The sequence below is a fragment of the Triticum aestivum genome, chromosome 5B, assembly GCF_018294505.1.
Source record: "Triticum aestivum cultivar Chinese Spring chromosome 5B, IWGSC CS RefSeq v2.1, whole genome shotgun sequence".
Classification (NCBI taxonomy): domain Eukaryota; kingdom Viridiplantae; phylum Streptophyta; class Magnoliopsida; order Poales; family Poaceae; genus Triticum; species Triticum aestivum.
The window spans coordinates 75,759,877-75,778,477 of NC_057807.1; the positions used below are offsets into that span (position 1 = coordinate 75,759,877).

General features: G+C 41.8%; 1 protein-coding gene across 1 annotated transcript; it reads left to right on the forward strand.

Annotated features, from left to right (window-relative positions):
* The first annotated feature begins 13,491 nt into the window (after positions 1–13,491).
* Positions 13,492–13,986, forward strand: LOC123115719 (pathogenesis-related protein PRB1-2). Its single transcript, XM_044536821.1, has one exon. The coding sequence runs from the start codon at positions 13,492–13,494 to the stop codon at positions 13,984–13,986; it is 495 nt and encodes a 164-aa protein (XP_044392756.1).
* Positions 13,987–18,601: the final 4,615 nt, after the last annotated feature.

Below are 18,601 nucleotides of genomic sequence, written 5' to 3' on the forward strand. Positions count from 1 at the left end.
GTGGTGCATTATTCGGTGTTAATTATGCTTAATGCTTGCTTATGAGATTATTCGGTTCTTGGTTGTTCGCTTCTCAATCTTTTTGCTAGCCTTCATTTTTGCACCAAGTATGACCTCTACTTGTGCATCCAAAATCCTTTAAACCAGTTTTGCCACATGAGTCCACTATATCTACCTATATGCGGTATTATTTTGCCATTCTAAGCAACTTTGCATGTGCCATCTCTAATTTTCAAAATAAACTTCTCTTTTGTGTGTTTGTTTCGCTCGCGGAACGGTAACGGGTGGCTAATATTTTCCATGCTGGATGTGTTATTCTCATGATGAGTGTTTATTCACTTGTCATTGCATGAGAGTAAGGCAAAGGTTTTAGGGATGCCCAGTCCCGAAATGCAAAAATGAATTTACTTTATGTTGTCAAATAATAAATTCCTTGGAAAGTGTTGGTATGGAGGGCAACCGTGGATATGGCTAGCCATGGAAAGTGAAAGTATGGTGGAAAAAGGAATAAACTTTTTTTGGGAACTGCCTATGATATATCTAGCATGGAAAGTGTTGGGAACTCTGAGTCGTTTTCATTGGTGGGATGGATACACCTCCCAAAAAGTTTTTATCTCTAATTTTTCGCTTTGAGCTCTGGCACCTCTACAAATCCCTACTTCCCTCTGCGAAGGGCCTTTCTTTTACTTTATGCAATTTTTATTTTTGAAATTGAGTCTCCATCCTCTCTTATAAAAGCACCAACGAGGAGGCAATATGATCGTACTTAAGTATTGGGTGTAGCTCATATTCGTGTGTGTTTCATGAATAGACCAATGTTTGAGAATGATGGGCTAGGGATAACCTGTTTTAGCATTGATATTCTGAAAGACATGGTTGCTTGTTGATATGCTTGAGTATCTAAATTATTATGTCAAAACTAGACTATTGCTTTGAATCACATGAAAGTCCAAATGTCCATGCTATAAAGAAAAGAATATGATATGACATCATAAACAGCACTCCACATCAAAAATTCTGTTTTTATCACTTACCTACTCGAGGACGAGCAGGAGCTAAGCTTGGGGATGCAGATATGTCTCCAACGTATCTATATTTTTTGATTATTCCATGTTGTTTTATTATCAATCTTTGATGTTTTATAATAATTTATATCATTTTTTGGTACTAACCTATTGACATAGTGCCAAGTGTCAGTTGTGGTTTTCTGCATGTTTTTTACGTCGCATGAAATCAATATCAGACGGAGTCCCAATGCCATGCAACTTTACGATGATTTTTTATGGACCATAAGGAAGAAGTTGGGCCCTGGTTGCACCTGGGAGGAGTCCCGAGGAGGGGACAACCCACCAGGGCGCGCCAGGAGGCCCAGGCGCGCCCTGGTGGGTTGTGCTCACCTCGGGTGCCCCCGAACCGCCTCTTTGCTATATAAATACCCCAATGTTCCAGAAACCCTAGGGAGAGGACAAAATATTCATCCAGCCGCCGCACAGTCTAGAACCACCAGATCCAATCTAGACACCATCACGGAGGGGTTCACCACTTCCATTGGTGCCTCTCCGATGATGCGTGAGTAGTTCTTTGTAGACCTTCGGGTTCGTAGTTAGTAGCTAGATGGCTTTCTATCTCTCACTGATTATCAATACAATGGTCTCTTGGAGATCCATATGATGTAAGTCTTTTGGCGGTGTGTTTGTTGGGATCCGATGAACTTTGAGTTTATGATCAGATCTATGTTTTTATCCATGAAAGTTATTTGAGTCTTGTTTGATCTCTTATATGCATAATTGCTTATAGCCTCATATTTCTTGTTGGATATTTGGGTTTTGTTTGGCCAACTTGATCTATTTATCTTGCAATGGGAAGAGGTGCTTTGTAGTGGGTTCGATCTTACGGTGCTTGATCCCAGTGACAGAAAGGGAACTGACACGTATGTATCGTTGCTACTAAGGATAACAAGATGAGATCTATATCTGCCGCAATAGATAAACAGATCTCATCTACATCATGTCATCGTTCTTATTGCATTACTCCATTTTCTCATGAACTTAATACACTAGATGCATGCTGGATAGCGGTTGATGTGTGGAGTAATAGTAGTATATGGAGGCAGGAGTCGGTCTACTAATCTTGGACGTGATGCCTATATAATGATCATTGCCTGGATATTGTCATGATTATTTGAAGTTCTATCAATTGCCCAATAGTAATTGTTTTCCCACCATTTGCTATTTTTCTCGAGAGAAGCCACTAGTGAAACCTACGGCCCCCGGGTCTCTTTTCATCATATTTGCCTTTGCGATCTATTTTCTCTTGCATTTACTTTCAGATCTATTAAACCAAAAATACAAAAATACCTTGCTGCAATTTATTCTTATTTATTTTAATTGGTGTTTGATCTATCAATCTACTACAAATTTACTTCACGTCCTTTGCCAATCTTCACAACCCCTTTAACACGTCGGATTGCGAGGTGTTGTTCTTTGTGTGTAGGGGCTGTTTACGTTGTGTTTCTTGGTCCCCCTACTGGTTCGATAACCTTGGTTTTATATCTGAGGGAAATACCTACCGCCGTTGTGCTGCATCATCCCTTCCTCTTTGGGGAAATATCGACGTAGCTTCAAGCGACATCACCCATCATTGGAATATACAAGCCAAGTTCTGAAATGAAAAATTCCCACTAGTAATATATAAAAGTGAAAAAATAGGGGACTCTCTATATGAAGAATATGGTGCTACTTTGAAGCACAAGTGTGGAAAAAGGATAGTAACATTGTCCCTTCTCTCTTTTTCTCTCATTTTTTATTTTTGTGCTTTTTTTCTCTTTGGCCTCTTTTTTTATTTTTTATTTTTCATCCGTAGCCTCATCCCGACTTGTGAGGGAATCAAAGCCTCCGTCATCCTTTCCTCATATGGGACAATGCTCTAATAATGATTATCATCACACTTTTATTTACTACAACTCTAGAATTACAACTCGATATTAGAACAAATATATGACTCTATATGAATGCCTCCGGTGGTGTACCGGGATGTGCAATGATCTAGCATGACATGTACGAAAAAATATGAACGGTGGTCAAGCCACAAATACTATGCCAACTATATGATCATGCAAAGCAATATGACAATGATGGTATGTGTCATAATAAAACAGAACGGTGGAAGTTGCATGGCAATATATCTAGGAATGGCTATGGAAATGCCATAAGAGGTATGGTGGCTGTTTTGAGGAAGATATAAGGTGGCTTGTGTGTGAAAGAGTGTATCGTATCACGGTGTTTGGATGCAAGTGTGAAGTTTGCACCAACTCTCAAGGTGCGAAAGGGTAATGCACGGTACCGAAGAGGCTAGTAATGATGGAATGGTGAGAGTGCGTATAATCCATGGACTCAACATTATTCATAAAGAACTCTCATACTTATTGCAAAAATTTGCTAGCCCTCTAAACAACGTACTAATACACATGCTTCTAGGGGGGTAGATTAGTAGGAAAAGACCATCGCTCGTCCCCAACCGCCACTCATTAGGAAGACAATCAAAAGTAAATCATGCTCCAACTTCATCACATGATGAGAGACTATACGTGCATGCTTCCAGAATCACAAACCTTAGCACAAGTATTTCTACTAATCCACAATTACTCACTAGCATGACTATAATATCACCATCTTCATATCTCAAAACAAATGCAAGGAATCAAACTTCTCATGAAAGTTTTTATTATATCCCTCTTGAATACCCATCATATTAGGACTAAATTCATAACCTAAGCAAATTGCATACTATTTAGGACTCTCAAAATAACATAAGTGAATCATGAGAGTTCATCAATTTCTTCAAAATAAAACCACCGTCGTGCTCTAAAAAGATATAAGTTAAGCACTAGAGCAACTGCCTAGCTCAAAAGATATACGTGAAGCACATAGAGTATTCTAATAAATTCACTATTAATGTGTGTCCCTCTCAAATGGTGTGTACAGCAAGGATGATTGTGGCAAACTAAAAAGCAAATAAAGCAAAGACTCATATATCACAAGACACTCCAAGCAAAACACATATCATGTAGTGAATAAAAATATAACCTCGAGTAATTTACCAATGGATTGAAGACAAAAGAGGGGATGCCATCCGGGGCCCCAAGCTTAGATGCTTGGTTGTCCTTGAATATTACCTTGTGGTGCCTTGGACATCCCCAAGCTTAGGCTATTGCCACTCCTTATTCCGTAGTCCATCAAAATTTTGCCCAAAACTTGAGAACTTCACAACACAAAACTCAACAAAAAAACTCGTCAGCTCTGTTAGTATAATAAAAGCAAATCACCACTTTAGGTACCATTGTGAACTCATTCTAAATACATATTAGCATTATATCTACTGTAGTCCAAATTCACCATGGTTCATACACCCCAATACTACCCATAGATTAATCAAAATAAGGGAACAATACATAGAAAATAGAATTTGTCAAAATCAGAACAGTCTGTGAAGATTAGAATATTGCTCATACTTATGTGACTCCAAAAATTCTGAAGAATTAGTACAATGTAAGAGATTTGCATATCAATCTTGTGTAAAAATTTCAGAATTTTTGTGCTTCTGTGAATTTTTTAAATTCTGCTACTGGATGCAAAAGTTTCTGTTTTTCAGCAAAATCAAATCAACTATCACCATAGATCATCCCAAAGGTCTTACTCAGCACAAAAACTAACTAAAACACTAAAACACAATTATTACAGAAGTAATATTTCATATTCTCATAGAAACAGAAAGGAAAAACATTGGGTTATCTCCCAACAAGCGCTTTTCTTTAAAGCCTTTTAGCTACGCATTAAGATTTCAATGAGACTCACATGAAAGATAACAATTGAAACACAAAGAGAGCATCCTAAAACATGTGACAAACATATTTAAGTATAACATACTTCCTATGCATAGGCATTTTATAAGAAAACAAATTATCAAGGCAAGCAAGTACTAGCATATGCAAGGAAGAAGAAAGAAGCAATAGCAATCTCAACAAAAAGAGAGGTAACTTAGTAACATGAAATTTCTACCACAATATATTCCTCTCTCGTAATAATTACATGTGGGATCATATTCAAATTCAACAATATAGCTATCACATAACATATTCTCTACATGATCCACATGCATGCAAAGTTGACACTCGTCCAATATAGTGGGATCATCAAATAAAATCATGACCTCTCCAACTCCAAGCCCACTTTTATCAAAAAATTCATAAGATTGATCATTCTCCAAAGTAGTGGGATCATTATTACCAAGAGTGTCTAAACCCACTTTCAATATTGACGCAAACATATTCATCATGAGGCTTAAATAAATTTTCAAGATCATAAGAAAAATCACCCCAATCATGATCATCGCAATAAGTAGTGGACATAACAAAATTAGCATCCCCAAAGTTAGGGTTTTGCATATTATTAGCACAATTTCATTGATAGAATTTATAATAACACCATTACAATCATGCTCTTCATTCAAGGAGGTATCATGAATCACTTCATAAATTTCCTCTTTTAGCACATCATCACAATTTTCAGATTCACGAATTTCAAATAAAAACTTCATAAAGATAATCTAGTGCACTCAACTCACTAGCAATTGGTTCATCATATGGATCTTTTAAAAAGATTAGCAAGTGGATGAGGATCCATAAGCTTTTTGTTTATGGTTTGGAACAAATATGCAATTATGCCAAGCTTATGTTCTTCCGTGATCCCATCTGGAGGCCTTTTCCGGTACTTTGTGGGAGGGCGAATTAATCACGGAGGGCTTCTACATTAACCTTACTACCCTACCGATGATATGTGAGTAGTTCACCACAGACCTACGCGGCCATAGCTAGTAGCTAGGTGGCTTCTTCTCTCTCTTTGAACTTTAATACAATGTTCTCCTTGATTTTCTTGGAGTTCTATCCGATGTAATCTTGTTTTGCGGTGTGTTTGTTGGGATTCGATGAATTGTAGGTTTATGATCAGATTATTCATTGAAAGTAATTGAGTCTTTTCTAAACTTTATTATGCATGATTATTATAGCTTTGTATATATCTCCGATCTATCCGTTTGGTTTGGCCAACTAGATTGATTTATCTTTAGCGGGAGAGGTGTTTTATGATGGATTCAATCTTGCCATGAATAGCATCATAAATTTGCGCTTTTCTATCAATTGTCCAACGGTAATTTGTCTATCCACCGCATGATACTGTTTCGAGAGAGAAGCGTCTTGTGAAAACTATGGTCCCGGGGTCTATCTTAATCATATTATTAAAACAAAAAAATACCTTGTTGTAATTTATTTACTTTTTTATCTATCTACCACTATCAGATTTAATCCTTGCAACTAAAGAGTTCAAGGGAATTGACAAAAAATGACAGTGCGCCGAGGATCATAATCCCAGGTATAATATGTCGCCCGTCCTATGTAGGTGGCGAAGGGTCCGGTGGCTAGCCGGACTGATGAATTTGCCGAACTAAAGCGGCAACTTGACGTGGCGGATGCCGACATCGCGCTTGTCAATAAGCGACTTGACGAGTCACAAGGTATGCAATTTCTCCGCGGACACCTGGTAAGGGAGCTTGATGCCCGTGCCTTACAACATGTATGCTTGATGCAGATGGTGCCGCTGCCATGGAGAACCTTCGGGTGGAGCTCGCCCAAGCTAAGGAGCAGGCCCGAAAGAGTGATGTGGCTGCCTTGAAGGCGGCCGAAGAGCTAAAAGCTGAACAGGCTGCTCACTGCCGAAGCAAGAATGAAATGGCCGAGATGGCCGTGAAGTTGAAGAATGCTGCCGACCGCTGCAAGCTTCTTGGAAAATAAGATCTAGTGGTACAAGAGGACCTGAAGAAGGCCACTACCGAGGCCAAGGATGCTCGCTCTGCGATGAGAGCTATGAAGGAGGAGTTGCGTCAGGCCGGAGGATGCTTATCTGGACTTGGCAGCAAGTGCCACGGACGCGGCCGAACACTTCCGAGATCAAAAGGATCACGAAATGGAAAATGTTTTTTGGTCGCAGTTCCATAATCCAGAGCGCCCACTTCCATTAACCGATCGCTTGGCCAAATGGGCGGAGTTGAATAGGTTATCCGGACTTGCCATGAAGGATGTCGTGAGTCTTTTGTGGCCGAAGAGGCCCAAGCCGAAGAGTTATTTTGGCTTGGTGCAGCAGTTCCTTGATGCGGTGCCGCATATCAATGCAATGAGGAGATCGGCATGCATAGAGGGTGCGCGGATGGCTCTTGCCCGTGTCAAGACATACTGGGCGGAGATGAAGGCCACTGATGTTGCATCCCAAGATTCGGACGAAAGCCGAGTACCTGTCGAGCACTATTTTCAGGAAGTTCTGCAGGGCGCTCGTTTAATAGAGACGCAGTGCTCGAAGGATATTATGTTCGAATAACATGTATTATTGTGAAACAATGTTTCGATGAAATATAAAAGCTTTTTATACTTGTGCCTTCAAGAATAAAAATACCTCTGTGTATATAACCTGAAAGATGGCAGTCTTCGGCTTCCGCCCCCACGCATATGATGCGGGGGTGTTTGCAAAAGGCGCATTTTCACACTTGATCCAACGTCTTGGTCCTATAAAGGAGGTGCTAGCGCGGCAAACTAGGCAACTGGACTATAATGCTTTATCACTTTCACTTAGCCATAAGAGTTTGATAGTGGGGCTACTATATAGCCCCTAGGGGCACCGCGCTCACCCGAATTCGGGACGCGTAAGTGCCTGACCAGGAAACGGCCCTTCGTCAAGGCGGAGGAATCCTAAAGATTCCAGCGGGTCATCGAGTGGTTGACCAGTCTCACGCTATATCATGACAGTCAGTTTTCGGCTTTCTCTACTGAGGTGCTCGCCTGGCCGAACCGGGGCACAATTGCAGTAGTTCTCCTGGTGCCGCCTTAGTCGATAGAGCGGAACGTAAGGCAGCAAAACACAGGAGCCGGGCAAACCCAACATTTGACCAAAGACATGATTCGGAGCTGATGCATATAAGGCCTAACTCGAGACGCCGAACACTCCCTAAGGTATTCGGTCTTTATGAAAACGGGCCGAACAACGCCCTTGGTAATAAGCCCCTGGTGTCCAGGTACGCGCAAAATTCTGACGTGGCCCATGCCAAAACGCCAGCCTACTCCTCGGTTATAACAAGAAACCAGGGGATGTGTATCAACAAGAGACAGTAAAAAAAGGTTTACGCAGGGTCTTAATCTGAAAAGAATCCTTGTCACGGGTCCCTACTGCACGTCTGCGCCTGTGTCTCCGGTGTGCCGTATCCTGGACGGGTGTAGCATGGTGTTCATCTGTAAAAGAGAGGAACTTAGTTGAAAAAGATCGTGCAAGAATGTACGTTATATTAAATAAACAAAGTACAATTCAAAAAATGAATAAAATTGAGCTTTGTTGTCTCTTGTTGTACATGCGCGGAGCCCCTTATGCGGGGGTATGCGGCTAGTAAGCCCTTGTATGTTTACGCCGGACTCGTCTAACCGTGTCCGGGGTCTAAACGACCTGTTTAGGTGATTTGATTAGTGAATCCGGTTTAGTGTGTGGCTGTCAAGGCAGTCACACAATATTCCGCTCTCGAGGAACACTCGATATTTCCCTTTAAGGAGATGATGCCTCGCGGGCCGGGCATTTTAAGTGTGAGGGATGCATAATGCGGTATTGCGTTAAAGCGGGCGAAAGCTTCGCGTCCCAGTAGTTCTTGGTAGCTACTTGCAAATGGGGCGAGGTGGAAGTTTAACTTTTCGCGGCGGAAGTTGTCGGGTGAGCCGAACACAACTTCTAGCAGTAGAGAGCCCGTACAATGGGCATATGGGCCTAGCATTACCCCTTGAAAGGAAGTGTTGCTATGGCGAATTTTGGCTGGGTCTATCCCCATTTTGCGGATTGTGTCCTGATATAGCAGGTTTAGATCACTGCCGCCATCCATTAGGACTTGTGTAAATTGGAGTCCGTTGATTATTGGATCTAATATCAAGGCAGTCCATCCTGCATTCCGGATACTTCTAGAGTAATCCTGATGGTCGAAGGTGATTGGTTTTAATAACCAGTGGAGGGACTCCTCTGGGATAGGCCGCATGGCGTGTATCTCTATGGGCGCCATTCTGTTTTTCCCTTTTGTCACGTAAAGTGAGTTTACTGTTTTGACTTCTTGTGGGAAATTCTTTTGTTTTTCGGTGCTCTGCTTGTGGGGTTCGTCATCGTCCTTGCTTGGTGTGTCGAGCCCCTTGTGTTCGGCGTTGAGTTTGCCGGACTGCTTGAAGACCCAACAATCTCTGTGGGTATGGTTTGCAGGCTTCCCGAGAGTACTGTGGATTTGGCATATCTTGTCCAAGATTTTGTTTAAGTTAGATAGCTCGTCCCTGTTATCTTTAAGGGGCGGTTTTGTATGATTCTGCCATGAGCTTTTGAATCCGGTGTTGACTGTCGTGCTCTTCGGGCTGTTTCCCTTCGTCCGGCGCTGGTCCTTGCTGCGTCGCGGTTTCCCTCCATCCCTGACTTCGGATGTACTTGGGTTGCTGGTACTGCGTCTTGCCAGCCAGCTATCCTCTCCCGCTCAAAAGCGGGTCATGAGGCTTATTAATGCGGCCATTGTTCTTGGCTTTTCTTGGCTGAGGTGTCTGGCGAGCCACTCGTCTCAGACATTGTGTTTGAAAGCTGCTAAGGCTTCGGCGTCCGGACAGTCGACTATTTGGTTCTTTTTTAGTAAGGAATCTGTTCTAGAATTTTTGGGCTGACTCTCCGGGTTGTTGAGTTATGTCACTTAAATTGTCTGCATCCAGAGGTCGGACATAGGTCCCTTGAAAATTTGCCCGAAAAGCGTCCTCGAGCTCTTCCCAACTTCCAATGGTGTTTTCGGGGAGGCTTTTGAGCCAATGTCGGGTTGGCCCTTTGAGCTTGAGGGGTAAGTTTTTTATGGCATGGAGGTCATCTCCTCTAGCCATGTGTATGTGGAGGATGTAATCCTTGATCCAGACTCCAGGGTCTGTTGTTCCGTCGTATGCCTCTATGTTTACGGGTTTAAATCCCGCTGGAAATTCATAATCCAGAACCTCATCGGTGAAACATAGGGGGTGTGCGGCACCCCTATATTTAGGTGTACCATAATATTCGGATACTTGATGTGTTGCATTGCTTACTAGAGCTTGCTTTCTTGGCCCGTAGATAGATCTAACTGGGCCATCTTTTTGATGCAAATCCGTGTGCGGATCGCGTGCCGGCTTGTGTGCGGCGCCGTTTGCCGCTCTATGTTTGCCATGGGGTCGTCTATCCGACCGGGTGGTCTCCTTGTTCTTTGATTGCGGGGGCTCTACGGCCTCCTCGTCAAATTCGGGCAGTAGTTTTCGCTTCGGGTAGCTCTTTGTTCGGCGACTATCGCCGTATTTGTCTGCGGTGTTGAGTACTTTGCTCCATCTGATTCTGAGCGCATCTTCCGCTGTTTTGAGCTTCTGCTTCTGCTTTTTCAGGCTACGCGCAGTGGCGACGGGCCTTTTGTGGAGGTTCTTCTACTCCAGCAACTTGTTCGGCGTGAGATCGTCCGGACTATTATCTTCGCCGGGGACGGATTGTTTATCCAGGTTGTCCTGTTCGGACGGTTGCTTGATAGCATGTTCGTCGTCCACCGGTTCGCCCTGCTCTATGGCTGGATCTGTATGGCTGCTGTCTTTGTCGAGGCGGGACTTTGAGTGGCGCTTACGTCGCCGTTTTGACTGCTTTTTGAGGGAATGATCCCTCGTGGCATCCCGTTGTTCCTCGTCATCGCTTCCTTTAGGTGTGTCCATCATGTATACATCGTGAGATAAGGTGGCTGTCCAGTGCCCTATAGGTACTGGTTCATGTTTGTCTCCTACATCGTCGTCCATACCATCGATGTCTTCGGAGTCGAAGTTGAGCACGTCGTTTAAACTTTTGACAGTGGCTACAAAGTGGGTGGTGGGTGGGAGTCGAATTTCTTCGTCGTCCGCATCCCAACCTTGCTGACCATAGTCCGGCCAGGGCTCTCCTGATAGAGAGAGAGACTTTAGTGAATTCAGGGTATCGCCGAAGGGCGAGTGCTGAAAGATGTCTGTGGTGGTGAGCTCCATGATCAGCGCCCAATCGGTGATCGGCAGGGGCGCGGAAGGTTCGGAGTCCGGAGAGGAGTCCGGCGCCTTGGAGTCGCGAGCTTCGCAAAGGACAGGGTTGGTGTTTGGCTCAATCGCCATAGAGATAGCAGCCCCCGAGGCGGTGTCCAGCCACCCGTCCTCGATCGGCACAGTCGGCTTCGAGCTAAGGGTCGGAGCGGACACTTGTGCGGCCTACAGGGCACTGTCCGGCGGCAGAGCTAGATCATGCCCATCGTGACAGTGCGTTGCGCTTGGTTGCGGCTCGAACCCGTCGAAAATCAAGTCTCCACGGACGTCAGCCGTATAGTTCAAACTTCCAAATCTGACGTGATGGCCAGGGGCATAGCTTTCAATCTGCTCCAAATGGCCAAGTGAATTGGCCCGCAGTGCAAAGCCACCAAATACGAAGATTTGTCCGGTGACAAAAGTCTCACCCTAGACCGCATCGTTGTTGATGATCGGAGGAGCCATCGGGCCTAAAGATGACGACACAGAGGAACTCTCAATGAAAGCACCAATGTCGGTGTCAAAACCGGTGGATCTCGGGTAGGGGGTCCCGAACTGTGCGTCTAGGCGGATGGTAATAGGAGACAAGGGACACGATGTTTTTATCCAGGTTCGGGCCCTCTCGATGGAGGTAAAACCCTACTCCTGCTTGATTGATATTGATGATATGGGTAGTACAAGAGTAGATCTACCACGAGATCAGAGAGTCTAAACCCTAGAAGCTAGCCTATGGTATGATTGTTGTTCTGTCCTACGGACTAAAACCCTCCGGTTTATATAGGCACCAAAGAGGGTTAGGGTTACACAGAGTCTGTTATAATGGTAGGAGATCTACATATCCGTATCCCCAAGCTTGCCTTCCATGCCAAGGAAAGTCCCATCCGGACACGGGACGAAGTCTTCAATCTTGTATCTTCATAGTCCAGGAGTCCGGCCAAAGGCTATAGCCCGGCCATCCGGACACCCCCTAATCCAGGACTCCCTCAACCTTGTTGTAATTTATTTACTTTTTTTATCTATCTACTACTATCAGATTTAATCCTTGCAACTAACGAGTTTAAGGGAATTGACAACCCTCTTGTCCGCGTTGGGTGTAAGTATTTGCTCTTTTGTGCCCAGGTATTGTTCACTAGGATTTGCGTGATTCTTCTATTGATTCAATAATCTTGGTTTTCATGAGGGAATACTTATCAGCTACTATATTGCTTCACCCTTTCTCTTCGGGGAAAATCCCAATGCAGCTCACAAGTAGCAGAATCGGCGTATCACCAACTCGCAGCAACCCCACATCCCCCTCACGCAACTCCTCACGGCGTTGTCGACGGCCATCGCAACACCGACTTGCAATAAATAATGTAGGCACCTCACACTACTGCTTGCAGCATCCCCGGCGGCCGTCGCCGATGACATCACAGCAGTAACACGCAACAACATCAGCATGGCGGCGCCTCGCACATCACCGTCTCGCATCATGCATACAACACCCCATGTCATCTTGTTTGAAACATGGATGTGATGAGTGGCGCTGGATTTGCAACATCGACCCCCAACCTGTAGCATCGCCGGTTGCAGTGGGATTGTATCCACGAAGCATGGGTGAGCCGGAGCTCGCAGCACCATGTGCTGCCTTGCTGATGTTGTGACAACAACAAGATCCATTGGCGGCTGCTGTAGTCGCCCTCGTCCAGTTCACTTGGATGGCGATGCCACAACTCAATTGAGAGAGGTAGCTGAAAGCATTCCACTGGTGAGGAAAAATGTAAGGAAGAGGGGGAGGGCATGTGAATAGGGCCCACTGAACGTGTGTCGCTTGCGCGGCGGCGGTTGTCGACGTGAGAGTCTACCGGCCGGTGAAAGGAATATCAATTTCCTTATTTTATACAGTGCTAATTGGTTAGTTTTACATAAGTTTTTCGTTGTAATCTTGTGTGTGCAAACATATTCTTCATACATACAGAGATTGCATTATTTTGCTGTTCTTTTTTCTTGCTTTTCATTAGTATCTTATTAATCAATATTTCATATTAAACTTTTCCAAAAAATGAACTTAGGTGATCTTTTAATGGTAATGCACATTTTTTGGATCTCCATTCCCTCATTAATACTTTTAGAGTATTTACCTAAATTTTATTTCTAAATATAAGTGTGGTTCTGTGGTAGACACTAATTCCCAGTGGTTATCCAATATCCTTTCATTACATCCTGCCAGCCATAGTTACGTATACTCGATAATTCCGGCTTATGCTTCAACGAAATTCCTCTATAAACACACTGAGAAAGTTTACGCTACCTCACAAGAATACGAAAGAAAAACCGAAGCAATAGATAGCACATTTAGAGGCGTACACATGGAGGCATCTAAGCTCGCTCTTTTGGTCGTGCTGGCAATGGCAGCCGCGATGGCTAACCCCAGCAATGCCCAGAACTCGCCACACGACTACGTCGTCGCCCACAACGTCGCTCGCGCCGGCGTGGGCTTGGGCCCTGTGACCTGGGACGCGTCCGTGGCGGCCTATGCGGCGAGCTACGCAAGGCAGCGCTCCGGCGACTGCAAGCTGGTGCACTCAAAGGCACAACAGTACGGGGAGAACCTGTTCTGGGGCTCCGGCAAGGACTGGACGGCGGCACAGGCCGTGAAGATATGGGCCGACGAGAAGGCCAACTATAATTATGCCTCCAACAGCTGTGCCGCCGGTAAGCAGTGTGGGCACTACACGCAGATAGTGTGGCGCAACTCAACGCATATCGGCTGCGCGCGTCTGCTCTGCGACCATGACGCCGGCGTGTTCATCACTTGCAATTACGGCCCTCCGGGCAACTACATTGGGCAGAGGCCATATTGACTCTCTTTTTTGCGGGGAAGAGGCCATACTGATTTAATTGGCAGCAAACAGATTTAGATCAGCATATCTTGTTTCTAATACTCTGCATGGGCTGTCGTGCATGTATTTTGGATGCTAAGAACCATAGATATGTACTCCCTCTTTAAACTAATATAAGACGTTTTAGATCATTAAAGTAGTGAACTAAAACGTCTTATATTACTTTGCATAGGGAGTGGTATTTATGAAAAATCAATAAAATAGTTCAAAAGTTTTTTTAGTTGGAATCATTCAACAGTTTTAGTACTACTACTAGTTATTGTGCACACAATAAACAGTCCCAGGTGCAAGGCGGCACTTTTTTCCGTTCCTTTTTTCTTTCTTTCTTTTTCTTGTTTTACCTTTTCATTTAAAAAATCAAATTACCTTTGCGAAACTTTGCAAAATCTTCATTAATATGGAAAAGAAGATCACAAATTCAATTGTTTTGTAACTTCAAAAATGTTCAATATTACAAAAAATGTTCAAGAATTCAACAAATATTTGTAAAGTTAAAAAACTGGTCGTACATTCAAAAAAGTTAACAAATTTCAAAGAAGTTTTCATGGGTGTGAAAAATGTTTACAAATTCAACAAAAATATTTGCAAATCTAAAAGTAATTCATGAATCCAAAAAATGTTCATAACTTTCAAAATATGTTCATGAGTTTGAAGATATGGCAATTTAAAAAAAAGTTCGCAAGTTTGAAAAAATTGTTTCTGGATTTCAAAAAAAATCGCAACTTTTGAAAAATATTCAAGATTTTTAGAAAGTTAATGAATTTAAAAATAGTTAATGATGTAAAAAGGAATTTAAGAATTTTTAAAAAGATAGAATTTTTTTAAAAAAAGTTAACACAGGAAAAAAATACAAACAGAGAAGAAAAATAAAGATTTAAAAATTTTAAAAAAGAAAACAGAGAGAAGAATGCAGAAAATACTAACGGTGAGGCCCATTTTGCGGACGGTGACGCGCATTTGGTCACTAACCCCCAATCCGCATTTGAATTAGGGTATCGCTGATCGAAACACGCCAGGGTTATGTCTTGTTCCTACCGATTCCTAATAGAAATCGCCTACGAGCAGACAACTATGGGCCCACTCATTAGCTGTTACATTCGATGCCTTCACTCACCCACGTTGGGTCGCCGCGTTCGATCAGTTCAGTCTTGTTTTCTTTTATGTTGTTTTCTTTTCTTTTCTTTGTTTTTAGCTAGTTTTCTTTGGTTTTTCTTTTTTCTTAGTTATCCTTTCGATTTTCTTTGTTTTTTCTGCTTTTTCTTTAGGGTTTTCATTATATTTCAGTGTTCCTTGTTTCTTTCTTCGACTTTTTGGTAACTTCACTTTCCCTTTTGTTCTTTTGCCAGGTTTTTCTTTCGGTTTTCTCAGCACATGTCTACCATTATATATATAATAGAAATTTTTTGTATACATGTAAAACATTTTTATATACATTTAACATTTTCATATACATGTTTACAACGTTTTACGAAAACTAGTTTTCCATATATTTTGAAAATTCGTGTTAACCATTTATAAGTACATACAAAAACATTGTTTGGATAATAAAAACCATTTTTTCTACTATGCAAATATTCTTTACATTTTACAAACAATTTTTTCAAATATCACGAACACTTTTCTGAAACTTGTGAAGATTGTTTTAGGGTAACGTACATTTCTTTGAATGTTTCAAGCATTTTTACTGAATTACACGACCATTTTCACATTTGTCTCAACATTTTTCAAGATTACATTTACATTTATTCTGAAATGTGCGATATTTTATAGTTATCATAAACTTTTTTCCTATACATGACTAACAATTCTACTCTTTACATTCACATTTATTCAATTTTCGTACACAATAGAAACATTTTTCCATTCATGTTTAACCTTTATCAAATGCAAGATTATAATTATACAAAATTTTACGCAAAGTATTTTTTTTAATATATATAGTACAAAAGTTATAATATAAAATAGAAATATGAAGAAAAAAATGTGCATGCCATTACCATGAGATCACCCTGGCGCGGCAACTAGTTTCAAGGCCGGACCATTTCCAGCGGGCGGAATATAGCCGTGTCCGCCAAAACAGGCGTGCCTATGTGGGAGCTCCACGAGCAACTAGTTGGCGAGCGGTTCTTCGGGAGCCTCCCAACGATCACTTGCGGGTGGACTGAGAGCATGCCACTTGGCGTGCTCTTAGCCGCTGCCACGTGTCGCGTTCTGGGTGTTCCCTTCGGATTTTTTATTTTGTTTTATTTTTTCCGTAAGCTTTTCGGATTTTTAAATGTTTTTTTTTGTTTTTTGCGTGGAAAAACACTTTTTTCTTCTTTGAGAGGCACAGTTTTGCTTTCGCGAGAGGCAGGGTCATGTGTCTCGAAAACGGAACAAAATGCGTTTTCTATTTTTTTTCTGCCGCGAGATGCACGGTTTTGCTTCCGCGGGTGGCATGACCGTGCCTCTCGGAAACAAAAAAAAACTCATTTTTTGTTTGTTTTTTCATTTCGCGAGAGGTACGGTTGTGCTGTCGTGAGAGGCACGACCGTGCCTTTCGGAAACGAAAAAAGACGCGTTTTCTTTCTTTTGTTCCTTCCACGGGAGGCACGATTGTGCTTTCGTAGCCATGCCTTTCGAAAACGAAAAAAATATGTTTTATGTTTTCATTTCTTCCGTGAGAGGCACGATTTTGCTTCCGCGAGAGGCACGACCATGTCTTCTTCGAAAAAGGGAAAACGTGTTCCCGATTAGGTTTTTGCGTCAAAATATATCAATAAGGGATCTAGTTTTGAAGATCTCGATGCGAGCAATCCAATGATGAAAACCGTTCAAGACTTGGACGCAAGATTTAAGAGATAAAACATTTTGAATAAATGGATGTAAAATAAAAGGAAAACTCTCAGGCTGCGACAAGTGACGCGCATGTAGTGCGCCACTTGTCGCAACCTGAGGAGGTGCGAGTGATCTTTTCTCTACAACTATAGTACATCAATTTTTGAACATGGACTATCGCTCCACCGTATTGTGGACTGTGGTAGCAAAACCGCTAGCCGTTGATTTGTTACACAGGCTGAATCTCCACTGTTTATCAATACCAGACTTAATTGATCCAACGGCTGACGTTTCTTGGATTCGCGCTGTACAGACGCGCGCCAAAACGCTGCCAATCTGGATTTTCCAGACTTGTCACGAACGCGCAGCGCCTGCACCATAGCGGTCTGCTACAGTGGAGAATTGAATATTCGACCCATGAGTATTTACCTGTACAGACCGAAACTATCTAGACAAGTGTGCATATATATAGGCTAGCAGGCTATAGTACTATAGTAGCAATTTACTCCTCATGGAGTGCTACATGCATGGATGCATTTCTTACTTTTCTCACAAGAAGTAGTGTGCTGTAGAAAAGTCTGTACACTTTTTTTTTGCGAGACAAAAGAGTGTACACATGGCAATATTGCTGGTCATTGAGACAAATATTCAAAAAAGAAAAAACAGTAGAAAATTTAGATATGGATTTTACTTTATTTTTCTTAACAGAATGATAAGTTATTTAATACGTTGTGAGGTGGAGGACATACAAATGAAATAGAGTTTATAAGAAACCGCATACTTAAAGGTGTGAAAATTACTGCACCAAACTATTTTTTTCTATATTTCAAATTTGAATTTGAAACATAAAAAAAATTCAGAAACATGTCAATAACATTTCTTAAAAAAAACATATGCTTTGTTTATTGCATTATTCGCATGGAATTCGTTGTGCTATTCTGGTTTGATGTGAAGAGCACAAAAAAAAGTTTCCATGAGTTCCCACTAGAAAACACATATGTACTTTTGAAAATTGCATGATATTTTTATCATAAAATAGGCAATTTAGTAATAATTTAAATGATTTATTATTGTGATTACACATATATTTTTTTGAAACAAGTTGATTACACAAAATAATTTAACGTGCAAAGCACGTACAAATTACTAGTTGAAAGTAGTACTCCTTAATTAGTGATTCCGAGGAGCTCCTATCTGTCGCTTATTGCGGCAGACTATCAGACAGACACACAGGCGACCCTAACTGGGCCGGCCCACTGGCGAACGAGCGGATGTGCCAACGATCGACCATTGTAGCGACTATAATTTCGAAAAGATATTGAGCGTTACCTAGGATCGAACACGAGACGTCCAGCAAAGAAGCTTTTCATGGTAGCCACCATAGATAATATAGTGTCAAAAATGTTCTTATATTATGAGACGAAGGGAGCAGTGATTACATAGCAGTGCAAGCTTATAAGAACCAATTCAAACACATACAAACATTTCCTCTTTCTTTTTTTTCTTTACTTGTTTTTGAGTTTTTTGTTTGAAATTCCAAAAAAATGTTTTCGAACCATAAATTTGTTCGTAAATGCAAAAAAAATGTTTGTGTTTTTACATTTTTTTGCAAAACTCAAAAAATGATCCTGTTTACAAAACTTGTTCATATTTTACAAAAAATGTTCAAAAACTTCAGAAGTTCTTTGGTTTTTTGGGAAAATGTTCAGGATTTCGAAAATTGTTCATGTTTATAAAAAAACAGTTTTGGTAAAATGAA